The sequence below is a fragment of the Cinclus cinclus genome, chromosome 7, assembly GCF_963662255.1.
Source record: "Cinclus cinclus chromosome 7, bCinCin1.1, whole genome shotgun sequence".
In the NCBI taxonomy this organism is placed as follows: Eukaryota; Metazoa; Chordata; class Aves; order Passeriformes; family Cinclidae; genus Cinclus; species Cinclus cinclus.
The window spans coordinates 30,796,884-30,816,496 of NC_085052.1; the positions used below are offsets into that span (position 1 = coordinate 30,796,884).

At 37.7% G+C, this 19,613-nt stretch overlaps 1 protein-coding gene across 3 annotated transcripts in view; it reads left to right on the forward strand.

Annotated features, from left to right (window-relative positions):
• CCSER2 (coiled-coil serine rich protein 2) overlaps nucleotides 1-15,303 on the forward strand; it is a 44,794-nt gene extending 29,491 nt beyond the window's left edge. The window contains exons 9-11 of one of the 3 annotated variants that reach the window (XM_062496331.1): nucleotides 6,100-6,184; nucleotides 10,683-10,722; nucleotides 14,369-14,432. In XM_062496331.1, coding sequence (XP_062352315.1) covers nucleotides 6,100-6,184; nucleotides 10,683-10,722; nucleotides 14,369-14,432 — 189 coding nt within the window. Of the gene's footprint in view, nucleotides 1-6,099; nucleotides 6,185-10,682; nucleotides 10,723-14,368 lie in introns of all 3 variants that reach the window. The other 2 variants (XM_062496330.1, XM_062496329.1) reach the window with 2 other exon arrangements.
• Nucleotides 15,304-19,613: the final 4,310 nt, after the last annotated feature.

Sequence of the window (19,613 nt, forward strand, 5' to 3'; positions counted from 1 at the left end):
TCTTATTTTCTTGAGGCTAAGACTACAATAAATATGAGACACCTAAGGAAAACATGTTCTCACTACTCAAATCCCAAAAACCTCTTAAACAAATTGTTTTATTTTATTAATGTTCCTCTTCAGTTTAATTTGACAGACTTAAAGTGTAAAAAAATAAGAAAAATCATGTTTGTTGATCCTTTATGTGGTGCAAATAATGAAAAAATGTTAATATTTATGAAATTATCAGGTTTTTATGTAGACTAGCTTTTTAAAATATAGATTAGCTTTGTTTTTTTTTTAAACCAAAGTGTAATTGAAGTCTTGGCAATGACAAAATGTCTCCTTTGAGGCATCTTAGCTTTCTGCTTCTCTAAGCATGTTAATAGTTTTCAATGTTGATGAATCTTTAACTATTTTAGTTTTTCCTGTTAGCGTTGACTTGCCAGTCATTTTAAATTCTGGTGGATATTGGGTACTTCAGGTATCAAAATTTTAAAAATTAATGTCGCTAATTCTAAATTGAATGTATTCTATACAAATCAGGACTGATACAATGTGTTTATTCCTCAGGAGTTAGTAGCAGTCTGGGAACACAGTGATTTAGTGTTCCAAGTAATACTTTAAATGCTTACTGAAATGTGCCTAACAAACATTGTTAATGTTGTGTGTCATAAAGAATAGATGCCAGAATAAACTAGGAAACAGTGAGAGTGGAAGGAAGCTATTTCAGTTAGGAATTAAAGACCATGGGAATTGTAGCAATTCAGCTGGCCATTTGAAATGGCTGGTATTTCTGATCACTTCATGGTTCTGACACTAAATAAGTGGATATCATTAAACATACTCGTTTTTTGAAAAGTCATGTTCACACAGTTTCTTTGTTATTAAATATTTGTAGAAAATGCCCCATTGTGATGTGATTATAAACTTGTCTGGTGTTGTTCTCTCCAGGCACCACAGTTCTTCAAAGTACTTTTAGTTTTCTTATATTTAAAGGTAAATATGTTCATAAGTGAAAGTTGTGTAACTTTAAATTAATCCTTGAAACTTCGTTCTTACTAGTGCTTACATAACAAAAACTAGGGGCTGGAAAGAAATGTTTGGGAAATTCGGCTTCTTGAAAATTGGTAGGTAGCTACCTATTGCCTCTCTGCTGTGTCTGTGACATGGTATTTCTTGTAAGTGTCCTGTCAGGATGCTCAAAATTTAGGTATCTTCTTCCTGCTTGTGTTTTATTCTTGGTTAGCCATCCTTGGGACAAATGCTTGTACAAATATTTGCTGGCAGGTAGACCATGATATTTCTGAAAGGATCTTTTACAGGTCTCTAATACAGAATTCATTCCAGTTAGTGTGTCTTACAGTTTTAAGAACCAAACACTGGAAGAAGATAAAAATTACCTGAAGAAATTAATGTTAATGGTCAGCTTACAAGAAAGAAAAATTTGAACATCCATTGCCACAGTTGACTTGCAGGCTTTGCAGGATTGTTTCTCTAATAGTAAATACTGGTGTTTTTAAGACTTTGAGGTTAAAAGCGTTAGAAGTCAAGTTTTTGTTGATAAATCATTTGATTTCTTAGGCTGGAAATGATACTGGCTGATGCTGAGAAGGAAATGACGAGCAAACAAACTGCAATGCCCTGAATTTGGTAAAGGATAGCTGCAGAAGATTCTGGCCTGTGAGGACAAGTTCCTCTTAGTTTCTGGTTTCTCTTCCACTCTCTGCAAGATAGTGTGTACAATAAAAGCTGGGTATTCCCCCTGGTAACAGCTCACAGTGATGAGAATGAGCTTTGCTGCCTAAATGTGTGTGCAAGTTCATTCTTGTCTGCTAAAATGACAACAGAACCTGTCAGTTTGCATGGGAGCGTGCATGGTCTTGCTCTTTGCTCCATTTTTTCTCTGCTTTTGCACTGAGATATTCTTCACCACCCCTTTGAATTTTGTTCCAGTTTGTCATTCCAAAGCCTTTCACGTCAATAGTTTTGATGAACCTTTGTAATTCTTTGTCTGTCTTTGTGCACTGTTGTCCTTCTGGTTTTAGTATCACTTTCTGCCTTAGCCTGAAACATGCTGTGTGTCTCAGCTTCACAACCATTGATTTAAACTTGCAGCTTTTGAGGTCCAGTCACTGTATGTGTTCCTCTTCACGTCCACCTTTGGTTTCTCTCCCTGTCCAATGCTCTGCTGTTTGCTTCATGTTCTTGCACATGTACTTAGTGAAACAAAGTCATAGCTGGACTAGGTGGTCATATTGTGCACCTCTCTTGTGCTGTGACTGTACATGACATGAAGGGGCTACACAGAAGAGAGGTCCTTGCACCCTTCACAAGCAACTCCTGTTGGTTTGGTGTAAACCAGCACATAAAACTGGGTTGGTGATGTTTTCCATCTGAATACTTTCAGAAAGACTACTGTGTGTCAGAACTGCTAATTCGTGATCTCTTTCTGGCTGCTAGGCCAGTAAGAGAAGAGTGCTGCAGCAACATTTTGTTTGCCTCAGTACTGAAGTCTGTCATTCTGCTTTTGTTCAGGATGTGGAGCTCTGAGTGTGTATGAGACAACTGGCAGTGCTTGGTGAGAGGTGGCAAAAATCACCTCCTCATTGGAGTGCTCAGAGGCTTCAGTTGTATGAATTAAAAAAAGGATCTTTTCTGCTGCAGAAACAAATACAGCAAAGACTTTTAAAGCAGTAGCAGTTTTGCATGTTGGTGTATCCTTGGGAAAAGAACTGGAATATCTGGCTGTTGGGCTAAAATTACTGTGTGGTAATAGTTCAGAAATATTTTGCTTCTCCTTTTCTGGCAGAAGCAATTGCTTCATGTGATTTCTTATTCTAAAGTTGAAGTCTGCTCATAACTAACAATGGAAGATTCTGGCCCAAGTCTTCATAGTAGCATTTAAAAGAGGAAACAGCCACCAGGTTTTCCCAGTGCAGTTACAGTCAAAACTTCATAAAGCATTTAACACAACATAAAGAAGTAGTGCAATTCATCAGGATCTCAGAAGAACATTTTTCCTTATGGTTTGTAGGCTGCTTTATCTCAGCTGCTCTTATTTTTCCACTCTTGAATCTCATGTTAAAAAATTCTGATTCACTTCTCTTTGGGGATACCTTTGCTATTTCAAAAATCCAGTATCTGGAAAATAAGAGGCATGGGATTTGAGAGTAGTGGCTGGATGGACATAATAGCTGTGGGAAGGGACTGTTCAAACTGCTGTTTAACATTAAAGTCGTAGCAGAAAAAGTTGTTTCAGAACACAGAAGAATCCATTAGGTATTTTTTGTTTGCATTTGGTTTTTTTTAATAGAAGTTGAGGTAAGTCATGTTCTCATCTTTCAATTCTAGAATTCCTTGCTTATGAGTTTTATAGATATTGTAATAAATTCAGGTTTTACTTTCTTCTTACTTTTATTAAGAAACTGCCACATCATCTCTGTATTTTGAGTATGTATCATCATCATCTCAGGAGTTGTGTTTATTAGTGTGTTTCTTTCTTGCTCCTCTTTAGATTTCTTGGGAACCTCAGTGCACATATGAGTAATAGGAGATGAATATGAGTTGATGTTTAAAGGAGAAAGCTTAGTAAATTTGCTGGAGTTTTGTACCATACTTACTATTAAAAGAAAATTAATCTTTTTGTAAGCCAAGCTTATTTGCAGATACTTAAATCTTATATGCTGTATTAATGGGATTGGTACGTCCTTTATAATTTTTATAATCAGTTTAAGTCATAGCACTCATCTTAATATGTTCCTAGTGTTGTATCTGTGGATACTTACTTCTTTGATGTTGATTTTAATTACCTTATTTGATGTACGTTTAAGCAACTATCGTTTGGGGTATTTTTAGAAAATTTTTATTTATTTGCTAATTTATTACAAAAAAGAAACCTGGCATTTATTGGAATTTACCTATATGGAGCAATGTCAGCTGTAGCATTTGGGAGAAAGGGATTAAAATATGCCTGGAGGCCAGTTCAGCAGGCAAAAGATTCAAGGAAGTTACTTGCACTTTCTTCATTTACCTCTCCAGTCAGAGCAATGATAAAGTAGCATGAAGAATTATTGAGAAGATTGTACTTAGTGCTGTGCTTTGAAGTGCTAATATGGATGCTTAAAAATTTCTGGAATGTATCAAGACATGTAAATATTTCATCGCCTTTACAATAGTGTCTTAACTCTTATGTAGCTCAGATGCTTGTCCTTCTTATAATCTCTCTTTTCAGAGAGTAAAAGGGAGAGGACAAAAAATCACCTCCCCTCTTAATGTGTTAAAAATTTCTAAGAAGTCTGGAAAAAGCCCATTGCCAACTCAGATGAGTCTCTGCAACATCAGACTTGTGCCTGGTGGTAATGTGCTTTCTACTATGTGGAGATTCAGTTATGTTTAGAGAATGGAGAAAGTTTGTCTTGGTGTTCCAGTACCCTGACACAATTTTGGATGAAATGTGAGCAAACCTGTAAAATGTAGTGTTCTTTTCTACCGCACTATGAAAATCTGAAGCATTTGATAATTTTCCCATCAGTCACCGATTGATAAATCGTGTTCCCAGGACTATTTAATGTATGTACCTGTTCAGCTGATGCAGCACATGATTTTATTTTGTCACATTGCTTGACTGAAGCTGGTATTGTTCCAGTACATTCATGCAGCAGTCTAAAAATTGTGATCTTAATGACCACTGATGGAGGACTGTAAGAACACATTAGGTAATCAATACCTTCAGCCAGAGATAATCAGACTGAAGAACTTGTTTCATTTTCCCCCTTAGATTTTGCTGCAATAATTGTTTTATCTCATCTTATGAAGAGCAGTGAAGGAGTCTTGTCAGGCTTTTTTCTTTATTTCATGTTCTAGATGAAAAGTGTTCTGACTAGCAGATTCTAAGCCTTGGTTAAATGCATGTGTTAAGTTTCATCCTAGCAGTACTGAAACCTGGAATAGTGCTGGCTAAAATCTGATTAGGTAAGGATAAGTGGAAGATAAGGGAAGTGTTTAAAACTCTCCTACGACAAATTAAGGCAGAAATATTTATTTATAGAAATAATGTGATGTTTAACATTGTTTTAAAAGAGGCATGGAAGTCAAATGCTTTATTATTTGTCCAGTTGTGGCAGTATGGTTTGCAGCAGAGAATCTGGAGAGGGGAGGCAAACTGGATTCCTGTTTTCTGTCATGGGGGTGCTGTTCAGATACATTCAGCCTGAAGGCTCAGAGTAGCCACAGTTAGCTGCTGTTGGTCAGGAGGCAGAGGGGCAGTCATTATTGTAGTACCAGCGTCCCAGGACTTGGAAAAGCAGTTTTCAGCCACTTAATGGCAAAAGGATTGTAAATACTTAAACTTGTCCTGCTGAAATAGGAAATCAACGTTGCTTTGTTTAAGAGGGAAGTTGCAGCTTAGACTTGCAAATGTCAGGATGTGGGGAAAAGGAAAATTATTAAGAAAATTACTTTTTCTTGGTTTGAGAACATAGCAACCACAGTGTGTCACACTTGTGGCGATTTGAGATCTCTGACAAACCCTGCACTGCATGGATCTGCACAGTTCCCTGATCCTTTCACAGAAGACTCAAACTCCAAGAGCAAAGAGCAAGGAAAACAGTTCCAAGTTACCTCTTTTCTTCCACAATAAATAATTCTGATGAAATTGGAGTAAGGTGGCCTCTAAAGCACCAGGACTTGCTGGAAAATTTGTTTCTATGCGTTAGAATTTTATGTTGTAAACTAAAGTTGACTGGTTTTCCAGTAGATTAGAACTAAGCAAGCTACTACTTGGTGAGGCATTTTCTCAAATACTTTTGAAAGCTCTATAAATACAATTTTATAATGTATTTTTAATCATAGAGAGCTCAGCTTCTATGCTCTTCCCCTGATACTCTTGGACAGAAATGTGTACTTATATATTGAACGAAAATTGAGGTATTTTGTAAGATTTCTGACCAGTTTGGGACTTCTGGGCTTTGGTAGTGTGTAACATTTACGAAGTAGAACAACTGGAAATATAATGATACCTTTCTGGGGGAAAAAGAATGGTGTGGCTTTTTGGTGTCTTGTTTTTTTTCTCTGTTCTCTTTTTTTATTATACTTCTCCCCCTCTCTCTTTCTGCACAGGGTGGGTATTCTGCTCCCTCCTTCTCTCCCTGGCAGGGCTCATTCCAGGGCATCCCTCGGAGCGTTCCACCGCACCGCAGACAGAGTGAGTCTGTACCTCTCACTCATCTCCCTCACCGTGTTCCAGTAGAAGCTTCCCCTTTGCACGCACTGTTCATCTCGTAGTCTCCTCCTCTCAGGCAGATCTCCAGGCACACACGATAGTCTGTGGCTAACAAACTGCTTCCTTCAGCCGGCGTACGAGCAGCTGCAACTTACGGCTTTATAACAGTTATTAAATGCCAATAGACCTCAGCAGTTCTTCAGGCAAACCTGAGTAGGCCCTTGTTTCCAGTCTTGTCTTAACATCAGTCTTGCTTGCTGCATTTCCCTGTTTTCCATGGCTGTGATGCACTCTCCTGTCCGTGTGTGTGTTCTGTTTGCTCACGTGTCCGCACGCGCGCCTGTGGGTCTGTTCACGAGAACGCGTCGTGGTTGTACGGAAAAACCTTGGTGGGAAACTGTCACTTGCGTTGTCTCTCACAAAAAGTTTTAATTTTTCAGAATGGCTTCCCTCAAACTAATTTTTTTCCCCCCTCTCTCAGTATTTGTTGTAAAAATGCTTCTGTTACATTGAAGTGGCTGTTGCACAACTTGCATGATTTATTAACGTTCCTTATGTGCTAGCTTACAATGTGGGCTGATGTAAGATGCATTTGTTCACTTGGCTTGGATCTGCAAAGCAAAAGACAATTGCTGATTTTAAAACTGTGTGCTTGCATAGACGTAGAGAAATGGTAAGTCTTATTTTGTGCTTTGGTATTTCGTTTTGAACAGATAAGTGTTTGAAGAAATATAACTACTTCATAATGCTAAAGTTATATTTTTAAAATGTACTGTAATTTGCCAATTACAGTGTTTGCCTAGCAAAGCTCAAGAGTGTATTTGGAAAAGAAAAAATGGAAAAGTAAAATTATGGAAACAAAGTAAGATTTCCAGGGCCAGTGGAGATCTGAAGAGTAAAGCTGCAGCTTGGAAAATTAAGCTTACGTATTTCACACTGCAACAATCCTTACTTAAATCAATCACCAGGAAAAAAAAAAATCTAGTATTTTGTAAACTGTGCTTCAAATACTCTCTTGATGTTTCTGTGACAATGTTCATGTAAACAACTCATCAGGAATGCACAGCCTATTTCATGGGCTTTTCTCTTTGCAGTAAGGGATGTGCTTCATTTCTCTGTGGTGTTTGATGTGGGATTCTGTGTGTGTAATGAACGTAGAACCCCAAAACCTGATGATTGTGCCTTCTGTTGCTGAGTGGATGGGCCATCAGTAGCACAGCCTGGGTAATTCACTATCCTATCAACAGAGACTGACTTCAAGGAGGTCAGTTTTTTAGACCTCAGGATCATACAGATGTTATGGTTTTGAGGCTTGGTGACTGGAGAGTCAGAATGGGAGGATGATGTCCCAGCTGCCACGTGAGCTTCTGGTGTCATATTCACAGTGGCTGCTTAGCTGAAGAAGAAACCTTTGCTTGCTAATCTTGGTGTTTTTCTGAGCCTTCACCTCGTCCCTCCACTAACAAGGGTGGCCTCTTATTTGGGATTCTGTATTAAACTTGTATTATTGAGGCAGGTTGGATTTTTTAGTATGCATCTTATATATTGCATTCAATGAATTGCTAGAAAAGGAAGTAAAGTAAATGAAAATGGGCCCTTAACTAGTTAACCTAAACTAAAACTAATGTATTGTTTAGGAAAGTAAGTTTCTGCTAGTGGTGTGTTCCTAGCTTTTTTCTTTAAGCCTTAGGTTTACTCAATGGAGCAATACCAGGAATAAAAATAAAGTATAAATTAGGAGATTCTTTAGACATTTTAAGTTAAATTCTTGAAAAATCAATGATTTATTACTGTGTGAACAGTTCTGTAAAATAGAATTTTACTGGAAAGATCACTAGGATCCTTCTTTCCCACTGGGTTCAGTGTTTTCAGTGTTGAGGTTTTTGAGCTGGTATGAAATGCCAAATATGGGGTTTTAAGGCAAATGGTGACCTGGGCATCACCACTAAGTGTAGGACAGCCTGAATCATTAATGCCAGTGTTCTTTTGCAATAGTACAGAGATGTACGGTGGGAACATGAAGTGGTCTCAGGTTTTGTCTGGTTGTGTTTTCTGTATAGACTTGGATGTCAAGCACTTCTTTCCTAAGTTCTGGATCCTGAACCTAAAATACCATCTCTGCATGTGAATTCTACAGGTTTCTTCACTGTGCTGTTGATGGCTGATGGATATATAGATCACTTACAGACACTGTAGATTATGAGGGTGTCAATCTGTAAACTGTTCATATTACAGTGTATAAACAACTAAAAATAATTTCCCTCCTGCTATACAGGACACGAAATATATCCCTGCTAGGTAATATTACAGTAGTGTAGGTTTATGGTTCTCTCTAAGCACCAGTCATAATGTCAGCACTCCTGCTGCTGAACTTGCCTTAGCATATCACTGCACTGCGATACACTTCAGCATGGGATCTATGTTTTTCACTTTTAATGACAATTAGTTTTTAATATTGCCACATTTATTAATTTCATGTTTTTTCACCAGCCTTGGAAACAATTCAGCACTTTGCATTTCATAAACACTTTGATAACAGTACATTAATTTTGTCATTTGAGGAATAAGAACCATATAATTTTGTTCCAGTAATTCCCTTGTATCTTAACTAAACTCGTGTGTAATGGTAATTTATTTTTCTTTTGGTTATAGGTTATATTTTGATGACATCTCAAACTTTGTTTAATGCAGTTAAACCCTTTCCATTTGTGTTCTGGAGCTTTAATGGTGCGGCTCTAGAAACAAACGTTTAGAATACACATTGGTAAGGAAGCAATCATGAGTTTGTGTTATAATACAAAATTACAGCACCTTCTCTGGGCCCCTTACCCCAAGTGCTTCTCCACACAGAAATGCTGATCAAAAGTGCTTTGTTATTCACGCATTGCAGTTGTTACATTGCCACTTACTGTGTACGTCCTGGAAGAAGCATGTAGACTTTTTGTATGTAAGTATTACAGACAGAGGTAATCGAAGCAATTCCAGCAGGTGGCATACAGCTTATCACCAGGAAGAAAGCTACTTTATGCCCAGAGACTATAAATCAGATCCAGGCTGTGCTTTTTCATGCATTTTCTTTTAAACAAAGATATGTTGCTCAGCGCTGAAATGTTTCCAAAGCTTTATGGACCAGTACAGCTTTGTAGGGTGTACAAAGTGCTTGCGTTAGCAGAGCCAAGTTGCTCCAGAGCATTAGCTGGAAAGTTCTGTGACAAATTATTAAAAACATCCTGGAATCATTGCATTACTGCCTTTTTTATGTAACAAAGTGTGTTCAGCTATATGAAGAAGAGTCTTTTAGGAAAAACTCCTTTCCTCCCAGCTTCAGTACTTGCAGAGGCAACTACAAGAGAAATGTCTCTTGTAGCTAACTAAATTTATGTTTGCAGAAAAACACTTGATTTTTGTGTATGGTAATATTTATCTGCTTGCTGCACATATATCTATATTTGTGGATGAAATATCTGTCTTGATGTAGTTATATATTACTTGAAGTAATTTTTCTTTGAAAAAAAATAAAATTTTCCAAGTTGGGGTTTCTGTATGGACTGTGCAGGAAAAAAAATAATGCTTTGCCACATTGCCGATTATTTTATTAGCCATGAGGCTGTGGTGAATGATGCTTAAAAAATTATTTTCTGTCATTATTGGAGGTCATTCTCCATACTGAAGAATCCTTTATTTTAATGCTGAAATATGGATATAATACAGCTAGATCAAAGGGAAAGAAAAAAAGTTCAAAAAGAGGGTATTAGCCAATGCTGCAGATTGAAGGTCTGAAGTACTTATATTTTCCAGAGGTGGAAAATGAGAGCTCTCTGATGCAGCCTTTCAGCAGGGCTGTCTCTGCACAGGCCGTGGTTTGACATAACAGCTTATCCTGTGCCAAGGCAGTGAGAGGAGGGATGGCAGGATGAGGAAATGATGAGGAAATTAAAGAATTATATAGCAGGGTTTGTGACCCTTCCCTTCCACCCCTTTCCAAAAAGAACCTGCGGCAGTCGTCTCTTCCAACTCATGAGTGAGTTGTTAGGAAGATGAGTTATTAAAAATGAGGGCAATATGATCCAAGGATGGAATGCTATGCCTTTAATGACCTTGCTGTTCAGGGTTAGATATTAAACATACATGTGCGTGGATGCAAAGAGTTTTCTTTTATACAGTTGTAATAATGCACACAGGTTCTAGTTGTAATATTTGGAATGTAAGAGATTAACTCCTAAGAAAATTGAAGTTATAAGAGCAAAGGTATTCCATGCAGGTCTTGCTATAAATGTGTTTGCACTGCGTTAATTAAATACTGTTGCTACCCTTTGTTTCTTGAAGGAGGATTAAAAACCAATGGGGGACATGGTAATTGCAATTAAAATGGTGAAGTTGCAGTTCTGTCGTGGCAATTGCTCATTGTTTTGTCTTGGTCCTCTGACATCATTGTCCTTGTCTTTTTCTTGTCTCTGCTTTCCATTATGCCATTGGCAAGGAGTTGAGAAGTTAGTCCATTACTTCTGTGATAAAGCGTGGTACAGTACAACTTCAGATTTATTCCCATCTCCCTCTTGCGCATTTTCACTGTTGGGGTTTTTCTTTGCCCTATGCATGATGCATGTCTATGGGAGATGTGCATGCAGTTCTTGGATTTTCCATTGCATCGCTTGCCTCCTTCCTCAAGTTACTGCAGGGAAAAAATGCTTTTATTTCATTCTACAGAGGTATTATAAAGGGAATCAAGATGGGGACCAAGATAACCAAAGCAAAACTGAAGGGAATTTTCAGCTAATGAATGAATATCACTATCATGACCACATTTTTAACTTCTTTAACGGTCCATTTAACATCTTTTAACAGTACGACATGATGTTTCAGTTTTCCAGCCCAAAGCTAATACAACCTCAGTAGTTTGATAACTGCACAATAGTGCACAATAGTGTACAGTAGTCCTTGTCATATTTCAGAGATGTCATCTTTCTCTGGATGATGTAAAAGCCAGCTTTACTTGAGAGAAATAACAGAAAGATCTCTTTGGTTAATGAAGTAGGGAGTGAATTGAGTAATTTTGATCAGTGCATCAATGTTTGGAAGGCTTTGAAACTCTTGCCGGTACAGAAAAATCAGTTTCTTCATGCAGAAAGGAGTATGTGCACAAAGCACTTTGTCTAATGTAATTTGAGTTTGAGGAGAACTGTCTTCAGTTACAATGTACTTGAAATATTTGAGTTCAACTTTGCATTTTAGGAGCATCCCAAAGGAGTGCAGGTGTTTGTCTACCTGCACATTTTCATTATGGAACATAAATAGAAGTCTGGGTAGCATGGCAGTCTATTCCAAGTCATGGTCTGTCCCACCCCAGAAATACTGCCAGGAGTGCACTGAAAACAATGCAGATTAAACCCTTCTTTTAGGACTTAGGTGAAATAAAATACTATGCCTGGAAGGCAGAATGCTTCTTCATCTGTTTCTCCTCCTTCATGTGATGGAATTCGCCAAGTTCTTCAGTCCTTTGGCTAGCTCATTGTTTTTACCAGTAACATGATCAGAATTTCAAAGACTTTCTTCGTAAAAGGAGACCTGGTATTTAGTACAAAGATCTGAGATGTGGGTGGCAATAATGCAGTTGTCAGTATTGGATACCTTGTAAACTGTTACATGCATATTTCACAAGTGGCATTTTGCTGCTTTTAGTGTAGTTTTGAATGTTAATGCATGTAGAAATGTGATGATATTAAAATCTGTCGTTGTGATAATTGGACAGATCTTGAGTAGAAATACACAATTAGAAAGCAGTACAACGGGGCAAAGATGATACCAGAGCTTTAGTGCCCTCATAATTCTGAGCACGTAGCCATTTTCTACCTTAGTATCACTAACTTTCTGAGTAATGAGCTGCTTAGACCTTCTAAGGTTATGAAGGATAATGAGGAAAACGTGTATTTGGCTATTTTTATATATAAAGTGTAAAATTACCCAAGGGGAAGAGCTCATGTAATACCTAGCCTTTGTCAGAGGACTTTAGAATAGCATTATTGAAACCTTGACAGCTTTGTTGTACCCCAGATGTGTTTGTGTTTAACTCAACTTTCCATACAAATTTAGTTTCCTCTGTAATTTGCCAGTTTTTTAATTTTGTTGATTAGTATTGCTATAATTATTTGATATTAAGTTAATTTTTATTGATTAAATATTTAGCTGTGTTTTTGAAGACTAGCGTTTAAAAACCCTTCCTAGATGAGGGAGAAGAAATTTTCTCACAATTATTTTTCCACATTTGACACAATACTATGGGCTATAAATGCCTTAATTTTTTTACTTCAAGTGTGATTACAAAATATTATTTATTTGTTATAGTATTTATGTAGTACATATTGCTTTGGTTTCTGCATTCATTACTAGCAGTTTTGGTTTTGCAGCTGAGACCTTAAGTCAGTAAGTCATTTTGGCTAATGTCTGCTTGTCAACTCCTAGACTAGAAGGTTAATAACTTCTGTAGCCCAGATAAACCCTGGAAAATGGAAAAAATATCCGGAGGATTAATTTTATTTTAGCTGTTACTCTCTGAGTATGGAATTATTCCTTGTGTTTAGCATTTCCTTCCTGTAGGGTTGTATGGTTAAGAAGGATTCACAAAGTTAAGCTAACTTTGGGTCATGTAAGAAATAATGTTTCAGTACTCAGTTGGCACCATTTTTGGAGGCTTCTTTGCATCTTCCCTCTTTCCAAAACAATCATGTTTTGACTGCTCAGGATATATGCCTTTCATGTCTCTCACTGATAGCTGATTTCACTGGTCCAGATTTTGCCGTTCCTTATGAGAGCATATTCTAAGGGGGAAAACTGCTCATAAATAAAAAATAGACTTAGAAACCTTGATTTTCCTCTCATTAACCATTAAATATTTTTTCTTTTTTTTTTCTTTTTTTTTTTTCTTGTTTGTTTGGTTGTTGTTGTTGTTGAGGAGTTTTGAGGATTCAGTTTTCAGTAGTAATCCTGCCAGGGAGAAGATGAAAAGCCTAAAAAGTCCTGAGATGGGTTGTAGCCTTAAATACATAGCAGGAATCTGGCATGCAGAGTTACCATTGCATTCTTCCTGCTGATTCAAAGAAGAGCTAAAAAGACCAGACAAATAATGGGTTTTCTCTTTAGAACTTGTGAATAATTCAGGAGAGTGACTAAAATGACACTTCTAGTCTAATCTCCCAAACATAAACATTGCTTCTTTTTAATTTACTCTATTTCACTAGTAAACAGAATAAGCCTGTTGACTGTGTATATGCAACCTGTCATGTGGTTAGAATCCAGGTAGTTGAGTGATTACTATAATTGGTATCCAAACCTGATAAAACTGTAGTTTAGGTTTTAATAGATTTTGGGTGTTGCCACAAATTGCAGAATTTTTAGTAATGCTTCCAAGATCTGTATCCAAGTTGCAGGTCTAGGATGTATTGCGAACATAGTACACCATTAATCTGTTAAGTCTCTTTACAGGGCAGAGCAAAGAGAATAGAAATTAGCCAGAAGAGGTACTGGCAGTTCTCTTGTCTGATGCATGTCTGATTAGATTCTGTCTTCTGATAAAATGTAAAATCTTCAGTTCTCTTTATCCCATGGCTATCAGTGTGGTAGAATGTGGTCTCTGCTTTCACATGAATGCTTTGTTTCTTTACTGGCCCATTTAAAGTCAGTTGAAGATAAAACAGTTACCCTAAGCTTAGTCAGTAGCCTGATTAGCACATCCTGCCACCAGGTTCTCTGGCAGTAAAAGGGTTGGGGTAGTTGGGGTCAGTATGCAGTGAGTAGAAATTAAAGCTGAGCACAGCTGTTGCATTGGGTTAACCACTTCATTGGAATTGATCTGCACCAATGTTAATTCTTGCGCTGTCCTGCAGATTTGGGTGAAACCATCAACCATGCCTTCTTCCTGTTTCCTTTTTAAGCCGTTCGGTTTCTTTTTTGTCTTTATGTTGTTGATTTCAGTGCTGGTATATTTTTTTCCATTTCAGTTACAAGTTGCATTTGTGCACGTCCCACGACCCATCCTGTTTTGCCAAAGTTTTGATTTAAAAACCCAGATGTATAGCCCTTATCAAGCATCCAGTCAGCTCACGTTGGATTCTGAGTGTATCTGGTGTCTTCTCTGCCTAATATATTGTTGTATTATTTTCTCTTCAACAGCCTCAAGTACTACAGCCTTCCAGCAGCCTTCCCAATTCCACAGACCTCGCCCAGGGAAAACTAGTAAAAACTCCACATATCGAGGCCCACAGTGAACGTCCTAAACCAGATCTGCATGACACTAGAAATCATCAGAATCCAAATGCTGCAAATGTCTCTCTCCCAAATAGCCCGAATGACGTAAACTCTTCAATGAGCGTACAGATAAACACAAAAGATGAAAATGCATCATATTTGGACAATTTGAAAAGCAAAAACACTGAAGAGCCTGGAGAGGTGGCTAGTAATAAGGAAGGTACATTACCACCTCGTTCCCACTTTCAGACCTCTACACGAGCTGATGCTCCAGAGGTGCAGACTGGATTACCTGTGAAAGGTCAACCCTCATTCACAAACCAGGCTTCTCAGCCAAAGACTTTGAGAATCGTGAAACCCCCAACTGCTTTAGTGCCTCCTACCATGGCCGTTCCTGTACGATCTGCAGGTCATTCTGCTGCTTCCAAGGAATGTGAGCTTCTACCACTGAGTAGTTCTACTCAGCCACAGCCAACATCTGGGCAGGATAACCTAAAGGGTAAACAGAGTCAGAAGGTGTCAAAACTTCGCCCACCAACTGCGTCCTTCGTTAAATCCAAGCAAGTGAGCAGTCAGAAATCCACACCAGTACCTCCAGAGCCTCAGAACACCTCCCTAAAGTCTAACATCCCAAGGCCACCAGTCCAGAGAAAGGAAAAAGTGCAGGCACACTTCGCTGGTTTGCATCCCGGGGAGAGCATGCCCTCCGGTCGGCATTCCCGCCTTCCGAAACCAAAGACACACTGAGGCTGTTCCCACATCTCGCTGCACTGTGCCATGCCACATCCCACTTCTCGTGTTGTGACTGCCTTGGAGCCTGCTGTACCTGCAGCCTGCAAAGCCTGAGTCACTGTTCCAGATTGCATCTTCTTCAGGGTTTGTGTTCTCCATCCTGCTGTGTTCTGAGGCTGATGTTACGAGCTGTGCAGTTGCTCTTGAGAGCGCTTTATTTTATCGTCGGTCTTTAATAAAGATGGTATTGCAATCCTAGTAATTAAGCAAATACTGAAGTCTGTGGTGACCACAAATGCCAGAATGCTTCACTATTTATTTCAGGATGGCAGAAATTATTTCTTACCTCTGTTTGAGTTATTAGACAATGAAATTACTGTTCTGTTTAAATTCTTGGTTCTGAGTACTCGTTAGGTCAGAGTGGTAGAAAATTAGACTGACTAGCAGATGTTTTATTGGCCATAATTCTGACTCTGTATTCCAGAGGCCTATGCAAAAATCCTTGTATTTATCATTCTCTCAAGACTGACATATTTAATGTTATTTAATCTGATGGGTTGGGTGGGTTGTGTTGTTTTGTTTTGCTGTAACCTGAAGTTGCTCTGTTCTTTATTTATCCCGTTTTCACTGTTCACAGACATTAGGCAGATTTCACAGGGTGAAACAAATCTCACTTAAACATCCTCATTTGTTAAATGACTGTGGTATGTTTTTATTGTGTTGAATAGACACATTACCGGGTAGATTCTTGAAATGCAGTGCTGAGGATGTTTGTCCAAACCTTCCAATGCAGGCTCTTAGGAATTGGTAAGTAGGGAGCCTCTGGGAATAAGGGGTCCAGAACACCTATGTTGAGGTTGCACAACATGCATTTTAATTAGTATTTTAAACTTTTATTGTTCTGCTTGTATTTATTGATTTCTGTTAAATATTGAAAGGCTCTGAAGTACCTGACTTGAAATTTTGCACAAACTTTGCCATATGTGTAAGAATTTGAAACTATTTTACAGAATAAAACTTATATTTAAAAAATGCAACTATTTTTTAAAAAGGAAAAAAAATTAACCCCACTTATTTGCTTTGAGCAATCTTATTATGTCCTAATCCAGAGCTGGTACTCTTAAGAGTGTTTTGAAGATGTGTTATTTTGGTTTTTTTTTTTTTTTTTTTTTTTTTTTTTTTTTTTTTTTTTTTTTTTGTTTTGTTTTTTGTTTTGGGCTTTTTGGTTGTTTATTTTCGTAATTTCTGAAGAAGTACATGATAACTGGTAAGGAGCTTTTTGGGGAAATTAAGCAGGAAAAAAACATCTTAAGTTTTTGTGCTCACTAGGAGAAGTATACTTTTTTCTGAAGGTAGTCTTGGTGCACTCTGGGACCATGACACGAATGATGCAAGTTACATGTGCGCATGTCCAGTGAAGCTTTCCAGAATTTTGATCCTATGTCCTGTCTCCAATTCTTCCTGTTTTTCCTGTGACTCTCTTGGGTGTTACTGGTTGTTTTTTGGTTTTTATTCCCTGTTCTCAAGTTCATTTTAAAATCAGCAGCAGAAGGCTGCTGCAACAACTTGACTCATAATCTGTTCCTGAAGAGCACATAATGTCAGTAAAATGCAACACAGTGTTAGTTTGTTCTAGGCTCTGGCTGTAGGACATTGACTTATTGCAGTATTTTCTTTGAGAGAATTAAAGTGAGTAGGTGTAGACATTTCATAAATGAATTCAATATTCAGCTTCTGTAATATAAGCCCTTTAACTGGGGGTATCCTGATGGATACCTCAGTTGGGTGAAGGAAAAAAGAATCATCTCACTTGAGTTACACTGTTGATATTCAAGAATTATTTTGGATTTCTTACACTATAATTTTATTTAACTGAAGATGAAGTGGAAAAATGAAAAGCTTGGGGGGGGGGGTTAAGGGAGATGGGTAGGGGGAGATTCTTTGTCTGAGTTACTTGTATCAATCTGAAATAAAGGGCCTGCAGGACTTTCTGTGAACTGAGGTGATGACAATGTAAGCAAGACATAACGAGATAAAGAACATTAATTGCTATAGTTGGTATAGGATCAGAAACCACAACTTGAGATTGCAGTAACAATTATGCTCTGGTAATAATTTATTTCCATGAAAAGCATTGGATTAGTGGTATTTTGTGTACGTATTTACTTTCAATAAGAAAATAAACCTCACTTTTTATGTTCCCCAAAACTAGCTCCTGGCAGCTAACTGTTTCTCAGGAGTTTAAAGACTGCTGAGGGAATGATCAGATTCCTGGTTCATTTTCTGGTCCATATAGATTTCTATGAAAGGTGTGTTTTTTAAGTTTACTTTCCTTGAGGAGAAGCTGATTTTATTGTTAGTTGCATATTTTGTGTAAAAATACAATTTTCACTAATGTTATTGACAGAAATTTATCATCATCTGCTTCTTATTCTGGAGGTATCGCCAGCCTGATTTAGTGATGTTTCAATTTTTATGTTTACATTTAAAGTATAGATATCTATACCTTTATTCATATCTGCACCTTTACTGAAGATTAAAGAGATGATCAAAGCAAATTAAGCAAAGAATATCGAGATGATCAAGGTTTTCATTAAAATGACAGTTCATAATTTTTCATTCTGGAAGAAAAGGTTATATTTATATGAGTGTGTGTGTGTATATATATATATTAAAGGAACATAAGTAGATTATAGTCCTTTTTTATAGCATTTCCCCATTTTGTTCTGACAGGTTAGTGAGATACTGAGCTGGAGCCAGCAGGATTTGATCATGGATGAGACAGATGCTAGCCTGGCTTGTGTTTGTGTTCAGCTGCTAACCTTGCATCCCTCTAAGACAACTGCATATTTGGGCTCTTCAGACTTTACCAGGGAAGGCTCTGTTGCACGTATAGTAAGTCCAGAGTATGGCAAAGCCTGTCAGGAGATGGGCAGCTGGGAGAGAAGAGGTGAAGTGAGGTTTGAAGCTTCACCTCATTGAATGATGGGGTTTTGGGGAGTGATGGATGAGAGGGCACTGTGAGTGCTTATCAAATGGGATTAAGTGAGTATTTTCAGGTATCATATCTACCTTACGGAAGGTGCAGATACATCATCAGTACTGGTGCAGATTATCAAAAATGTGTACATTTAACTATTTGATATCTTCAGGTTTTTTTTTTTTTAGGTTTATAAAACTGACTTTTTGCCATTTTTTTGGTTTTGATTTCTCATTCTTTTGTGCAATATTCACAAAAGTATTAAACTACTGTTCAGTACGTGTGTGCAGAGTCAATTACACGTTTTACCAAGTGAATAAACACAAAAGAAAAGAACAGAATTGCACTTTAAATGAGCTTTATTGCTGGAGTTGTGCCTAAAATAATCTAGATGCCTCCCGCTGTGTGTGGCTTTTGTTTGAAACAAATTTCCCTGGTAGTGTTGCTGTTTCCAAGGTATTTTCACATCACTTGCACAGGATCGATATGCACTCTAGCATGTTTAAAAGTATTCATACAGTGTACTGAGTTTTTGTTGTGCAATGACTTTAATTTAACCGTGGAATTCTAACACTGATGATGCAGCCAGATCATTATTAACTTCCCCTTCCCTGAAGCTAGCACTTCCTACTGCCAATCAAAGCCAATGGCAAAATTTCCCTAGGACTAGCATAGCTCTTAAAGAATAATGGTCCCAGAATATTATTTTGAGAAAAGAAGTGCAATATTCTCTCTCCAACTTTCTCGAAATAATTATGAAGGCCCTGAAAATCCAAAACGACACAATTTTGCTACAGTTCCAGGAAAAAAAAAAAAGGGATTCCTCAACTTTCCATCTTGTAGCAGTGAGAGCAGGCATAGCAACTAGACTGCATCATAGGTCAGTACGGTTCATTTCATCCTTGATCTAAATGCTGGTTTGTTGTAATGATGCCTGAAAACTGAATACCATTTGCGTGATTACCTTTGTTTGCATGTCACAGCCATGTGCACATTCTAAAGTGTCATACTGGGGTAGGTTGCATGTTGGGGGGGAGAATATTTCTGGTTTTGCACAGCACACAATCCTCTTAATATGGGAATTTTCTTGCTGTACAAATGGAAATCAGTTCTGGAATCGGGCTTCCGTAGCTGTTCCTTATCTCATTACAGAGGCTTTTTCTGAGCAGAGTGGATTTAATGTGACCCTGGTGGTAGGGCTCAGTATAGTCATCTTACTGTGCTTATCAAGGAAATTCAGTCACTGTTATGGTAAAGCTGCTCACTGCCTACTTAATTGTAAAAGCACCATCATAAAACCAACATAATTCCTGTGTAGCAAAATCTTCAATTCAATACTAGCTAAAACAGTACCCTTACTATCTGCTTTGTTGTTTTTGGTTTTTTTTAACCCAGGCCAGAGTAAATACTGTATATTGGAATTTGCTTGTAAAGTTGATTTAAAAAACTGTATGTAAA